Source organism: Lycorma delicatula, chromosome 10, assembly GCF_047948215.1.
Source record: "Lycorma delicatula isolate Av1 chromosome 10, ASM4794821v1, whole genome shotgun sequence".
Classification (NCBI taxonomy): Eukaryota; Metazoa; Arthropoda; class Insecta; order Hemiptera; family Fulgoridae; genus Lycorma; species Lycorma delicatula.
The window spans coordinates 30,898,975-30,905,936 of NC_134464.1; the positions used below are offsets into that span (position 1 = coordinate 30,898,975).

The window sequence follows — 6,962 nt, forward strand, 5'->3', positions numbered from 1 at the left end:
TATTTGCCATTTACGAATTGAGCACACTAGGCTCACTCATGGATATCTCATGATCCAAACTGAATTACTGGCTTGTGTTTGCTTGGAACTAGCCAATGACATTACACCACGTCCTTTTGGACTGTGTGTAATTTGCTATTGCGCCAGAAGTTTAAACTGGGGGGGATAACATCTGAAATATCTTAGGGAACAATGTAATGATATTATCGAATGTCTTGTGTATGATTTCTTAAGGTTTTGCATGTGGATTCAGATATTTGATTATTCATACGATCTTTTTTGTCTATCTATTCCATTGGACATATGCCAGATCATTATTTTATTCTTTTTAAGTTACATTTTTAACATTGTACTTTATTGTGGTTTTATTTTGCCTTTAGCATAGAACATAAGTGTTTCCCATCTATGCTGTGTTATTGTTTAAGTTGCACATCTTTTATTACAGATATACTTTATTAGATTGACATCAAACCATAAAGATTTCTTCCACATAACCCAAGAAACTGGGGAAAATAGGCATTACAAACAAAGAAAATAAATTTGATGTTTATTATACTTACTGAAATTAAACTACCGCCCGCAATATCCAGCCATTTCACGAACACTACAGCTCTTTCTACAACATTCATCATAAATACCTCTTGTTCTTCTACGAAATGTTCCTGGCATTAAAGCTGTTGCACTGGCACGACTTTTAAATGGATACTGAACGTTCTCTATATCTGTATTCATTATCCAATCTTCATTATTAATTTCATCTAAAACATTTATTAAATTTATTCAGTTATTCTATGTAAGTATATAGGAATTGTACATTTTGTATTGTTACACAAAATTAAACAAGTAATATTCTGTGTAAATAAAATTTTAAAAACTGCTATTGGAAAAGTTTATTAGATCTATCAGTTGTTATTCGTAATACTTTTTATGTCATTAAAACTTTTCTGAATGCAAACCTTTTCCAAGTAAATTTCATCAAAACACATCTTTACAAGCTATGCATAAATCAAAAGATAAGAAAAAAATAGTTTAGAAAAGTCATCTCTGTTCTTACACGATTCTGAAACATCCAAGAATTACTTAGAGTTGAAAAAGTCAGCATTAAATCAAACTAAAACTTTATTAAAAACATAAAATGTACTGATAATGCAATCTTATTGGCAGAGAATATCAAAGAACGCCAGAGAATGGCGGAAAAGTAAAAAGAACCAGTGAACTATATGGATTAAACAAGAACCTGAAAAAACCCGAGTAAACATTTTTTTTTTTTTTTTACAAAATCCTCAACTAAAACAATGTAAAACTAAAAATATATAACACCTAAATTGAAGAGTACAAAAATATTTTGTTTTTTTTTTTTTTATTTACAAAAAAGATTTTGTACAAGTAGAGAAGAAATCTGTGTTTAATGGTTGAATGTTAATGAATTTAAAATTAATAGTATATCTATACAAGTTTGCCTATTTTGCTGTTACCAATTTTTAAGATAGGTACTTCTTATACTTATATGTAATACAAATCTAAGTTTGAAAAAAATTATGTATTATCTCAATGCAAAAAACTTGGTTTGATTACTATCTTTTAATTGAATATAACTTTTCTGCTGTAATTATATGTTGTGCTCTTTATTTGCTAACAGTGTTGTTATCTTCTACAATCATCATCAGTTTTTGATCAATTTTTTTAATCAATTTGTCAATTTCTGATCAATTTTTAATTTTTGTATCTAGAATCTTGTATTTAAATATATTGATTTATAATCTTTGTTTTCTAGTATTATTTTTATTTGTCAGCTTTATTTTATTTAAGAAACGTTCAGTTTGGGAGCTTTTATAACTAATCATACTAACAATTTAAAGACATAAAAATTTACAAAGCAACTGTTAATTGTTATTATATATTTACCTACCTGAATACGAAGATTTTTTGAACATGAAGTTATATACACCATTACAGATTAGTTGTAAAGCTGCTACTAAGTTTTTCCCACAGTATTTACCATTTTCTCTTTTATCAAACATTTGGAATAGGTCAGTTTGTGCTTGAACAAAATCGAGGTACACCATGCAAACTATCAAGAGTACCAAACGCTTTACAAACATCTGAAATTTAAAAATTTAATGTTTATATATTATTATTTATGTTTTATGTTATTGTAATGTTTTTTGTGCTTTTCATTAGGGTGAATGTATGTTACATTTTTGAAAACTGAAACAACTAGTATTTGCTTTCCACCAGTAGTCTTGTTTAATTACTTGTTAAGGATCTTGTTAAGATATGTAATAGTCATAAACAGCTGGGGGACATACTAACTTTGTAGAAAATAGTAAAGGTATACTTTTAAGTCTTATTTAATTGACTAATGCAATTATCATTAATCAAAAGGTTATTAAAATGAGCAATGTATATTTCTGAAATTAGAAGAATCCCGCTCTGAGTGAAATAAATTTAGAAGTTCATTCTTTAACGGTGAGAAGCGAGTGTCCCTCTCCACAGAGTGACCATTAAGTTCCCTTAACATGATTCAACATGCACGTTATTAGAAATGCATCTGATAGGACCATACTAATAGGAGTTCCTTTTTGAAGTAAGTGTTAACAGCATTTAATATCAAAAAATGCTTAACAATTATTTTATTTCTTGGCTTTGATTGACTGGTATGAAATTAAATGTTCTTTTATAGGAAGATTAGCTGTAGCTCATTATACTTAGTCTGAAAGAGAAATTTTAAGAGGGATAGGTTAGTAGAGGTTCAATAATTTAGTGGCCATCAATTATTGTTTAAAATTATTTTTTATTAGTTTAATAAATAAGTAAATAAATTAATAAAAAAATTAGTAATACTTAACTGAGTATAATAATTATTATTTTCTATTGTAAATAATAAATGCCTATGTAAGTATAAAAGAAAGAGTTGATTAACTTCTTTGCCATCACATCCACTTGGTAAGAAGTGCTGGTATAAGCCCCGTATTATAATGAAAAAAAAAATTATGTGTAGAGAGAGATAGAGAAATTATAATTTTATTGGTATTTTTTTTAATTATAAAGATTTTGTATCCATCTGCATTCAGAAAGTGTGAAAATTTTATTCTATAAGTGAAGAGATAGAGACCCTCTAATAATATTTTTACAAGATATTCTAAAATAAGATCCATTGGTTATCTGCTGCTGTTGATTTGTGTTCTGTTGGTGGAATTACAAACTGTTTATAAATTTGATGAACATTTTAATATTTACCATTTTTAAATAGTTCAATCTAAGCAATTTAAATTAAATATTTCTGTTAAACCAATTATCTCTTCTATCAAACTTTACTTATATTTTTATTCTGTGTAATTTTTTAAACATATGTAATTTATTGTTATTAATTTATAATAATGATATTCAAAACGTTTGGTTTGTTTTCCTTGTAATATAATCTTCAAATTTTTATTAAAATTTTTGTTGTCACCATATTTAAATTTTTTTTAAATTATGGTCACAACATATTTCATTTTTGTAATATTTTTAACAATTAATTATTACATTATTGTTCCTAACAGTTTGGCCATCTTAATAAGACTTACATATATGAACAAATATTAAGTACGTTGATAAATCAGTTATTAGAAATATTGGTAATTTTAATATATATATATATATATATATATATATATACAGTTAAAGTGGATATCCAATTAATATTTGATGCGTGATTTTTAAAGAGTATTTAACGATTAATAGATGATTCTGCAAAATATGTATCATCGAATGAACTGCAAGGTGGAAAAATCCCTAATGCTGCTGCTGTCTCCATCCATTTCTGTCTCAAGCCTTTTCCTTCATTATCTTATAGTTTCTTATCTTCACCTCATCAATTAATTTCATATTTTTCTTTGCTTCCTTTCTCCTACTGATCCTTCTGCAAAAATGTTATTTAGGGAGTTATGTGAGGTAAGTTTTATTTCTTCTGTATTATATTTATATTGGAACTGTTTTTCTTGGGCTCTACCTTTCAGAGATACTTATTCAGGTACATTTTCCATGATGCTATTTATTGTTATGGTTATAATGTTTCTGACATTCAGATGTACAATTGGCAGATGTAATGAATGATACATCACTACATAAAACAGGTACTAATATTGTTTTATTATATGTTAGGATAAGATGGTGATCAGTAAAAAATTATATACTGGGTTTTTAACAAATCTCGACATTTCATACCCTAAGGAGGCTATTAAGACAAAACAAAACAAAAAATACCCCACTGTACCTCGTATATTTTCACTGGCTGTCCACAACTGCTTATTTGGGTTTCTCTTCATTCACAGCTATCCATCATATTGATGTCCTTCCCCCTATCCATTAATTGGGGACACATTCTGTTACATACAGCTAAGCTCCCAATCCATAAGACACGGTCAACAAATACTCGTACATAGCAAAATGTAATTTGAAAGCAAGTCGTATAATAATTTTTTATTATTTGTTTATTTATGTTCATTGATTTTAATTTTTATTAAATTAATTTCATTTAGTTAATTATTATAATTCAGGTTCTTTTATTTAAATGTTTATTTACATATACTAATTATTACAATCTAAACATTTATTTCTTGTTTTTATTTTAGTAAAATTAGAATATTTTTTCTCTCCTTTTCATTTCATTTCCTTTTTAATTAAATTTACGTAATATCACAGAAACTTATAGGAAGCTTATTAGTGGGATATGTAAACAGAATTTTGTAGCATATGAAAAATCCCATGCCTGACCAGGATTGAAACCCAGGGACCCCGAAATAAAAGGCCAAGACATTACCATTCTCCTATGGAAAGTGGTATTTTATTACATATTTTAACTGTTATTTGTTGAAATTTATTAAAAAAGTTTTTGATTAGGAATTAAGGGACAATTATTAGACCATGTTTTTAAAATTGTTTCACTTAATTTGTAATTTTGTCCAATTATTAGTGGATATAGAAATGTAGTTTCATCTCATGTTATATTTGGTAAAATATTAATATTTGTTGTAACTGGAGATTAGTTTTAATTTCTTTTTCTTTTGCCTGACTAGAAATTATTAAAAATTTAATCAGTTTATTTGTAACATCCCTTTTTTGTATGTTAATCATATTAGTTCTTGGTGGACTTTATTAACAAGATACTCATAAAAATGGCAACTACTCCTTATAATAACTAAGATCTTCTGTTACAACGATTATAACAAACAGATAGTGTGAATCAATTAATTAATATTCTATTTATTTTTATTTTTTTTTGTAATAGATTATTTTAGAAAACTTTTTAATTTCACTGTTGAGTGGACATGATATTAACATTTTTCTAATAAAAGAGATATGTTAATTTATTGTTTTATACACGTACCTCACTCTTATGATGTGATATTGTAAAGCATGTGAATTAAAAAACAATAAAGTTGGTTTCTCTGAGAGTTATGATATGCAACCATTTTCTTCTATGATAAATAAAGTGAAGATATCGCTTAAAAGTTTGAGTATTATCTGGATTTTACTGAGCTTGACATGTTGATGTGGGAAATATATCCGAGTCGGTAACAGGAAACAGTAGACTTGCTTCATTTCTCATGTTCCTTAGTAAGCATGCCACGGGTTATTTGTTATTCTTGATAATGGCAAAGTTATTTTCAGTAATGCCTACTTTACATCACTACAACAGTTACATTATTTTACATAATGAACAAAAACAATAAATAAAAATAAATAATAAGCAGTTATTTAGTAATTAAAAATAATTGCTTTTATATTGCAAATGAGATTTTTATTTGAAAATAAAAATGATTTTAAAATATTTTATTTCATGTGCAGGCGATAAACGGTAACTAGCTGGAAAAAACTAATCTAGGTGTTGTTTAATGAGTAACTTCCCACAATAGTAATCGCATGTCTACATTATTATGTGATTGTTATGATTCTATCTCCTATTTGTATCATTTTAAAATTTCTTTTTTTCTAATTCCACTTACTTCATTTTTAATAACTGGTAATTTTATTTATTATATATTTTTTTATTAGCAGCTTTTAAACTTGAAAAAAAAATTAACCGATTGTTAGAGAATACACAGTCTGTCTGATACAATCATTGTAACAGAAGATCTTAGTTATTATAATGAGTAGTTGTTTGCATGAATAACTTATTAATCATGCCCTGTAACAACTAATATGATTATGGTACCTAAAGTAAAAAAGTGTTATTACAGATAAATTAATTAAATTTTCAAATGGTAATGGCTGAATTTTTTTGTGCTATAAGGGTGTGAAGCGAAATGAGATTAAAAGTGTTAAAATGTGATTAAAAGTAAAATGTGTTTTTTTATTAATCTTTAAAAGAATAAAATTGCATAAGTAATTTTAAAGTGATTGGAGGATAAAATAAGAGGATTCTTTATTTTAAAATTATGGGAGTATGGTCTTACAGGATGACATTAACAGAGTCCATGAATGGTTGATAAAGAACAGGTTGCCCTTGAACCTTGAGAAAACCTCTATGATTACTATAACAAGGAAAACACTTGCTAGCAAGTATTTGTATAAAATCGACAACTCTACTATCAGAAGGATAAATGAAACTTTTGATTTAGGCATAACATTTGATAAGAAATTATTGTTCACACAGATTGTAGAATCCACAGTATTAAAAGCTAGAAAGAACTTAGGCTTGACACTGCGGGTGAGTTATTTTATTAACACCAAGTCAATCTTAAGGTTATACCAAACTAATGTTAGATCACCTTTGAAATATCGTATGGTAGTTTGGAACTATAAGAGGGCATGTACTAACACTAAGATTAAGGTGGTTCAAAAGAAGTTTTTTCTTTGGTGGGCATAAATTAGTTACCAGAAGCATATTGGGGCTTATTTCAAAATAACAGAAGAACATTGCAGGACTCCATATTTTTTTATAAGGTCCTTAATGTCAGAATAGTGTTGATATTTTG

At 27.0% G+C, this 6,962-nt stretch overlaps 1 protein-coding gene across 1 annotated transcript; it reads right to left on the reverse strand.

Annotated features, from left to right (window-relative positions):
• Nucleotides 1–563: 563 nt before the first annotated feature.
• On the reverse strand, nucleotides 564–5,513 carry LOC142331384 (LIRP-like). Its single transcript, XM_075377264.1, has 3 exons — nucleotides 5,372–5,513; nucleotides 1,910–2,102; nucleotides 564–758 (listed from the first exon to the last, which is right to left on the reverse strand). Exons 2-3 carry the CDS (start codon nucleotides 2,100–2,102, stop codon nucleotides 571–573), a joined length of 381 nt encoding a protein of 126 aa, XP_075233379.1. The 5' UTR covers nucleotides 5,372–5,513; the 3' UTR covers nucleotides 564–570.
• Between the last annotated feature and the right edge of the window lie 1,449 nt (nucleotides 5,514–6,962).

Excerpts from the sequence above, each read along its gene's own strand:
- LOC142331384 (XM_075377264.1), bottom strand. The coding sequence starts at position 2,102 with ATGTTTGTAAAGCGTTTGGTACTCTTGATAGTTTGCATGGTGTACCTC. Across the intron at positions 759-1,909 it reads CAAAAAATCTTCGTATTCAG|ATGAAATTAATAATGAAGAT; the intron begins GTAGGTAAATAT and ends TAAATGTTTTAG.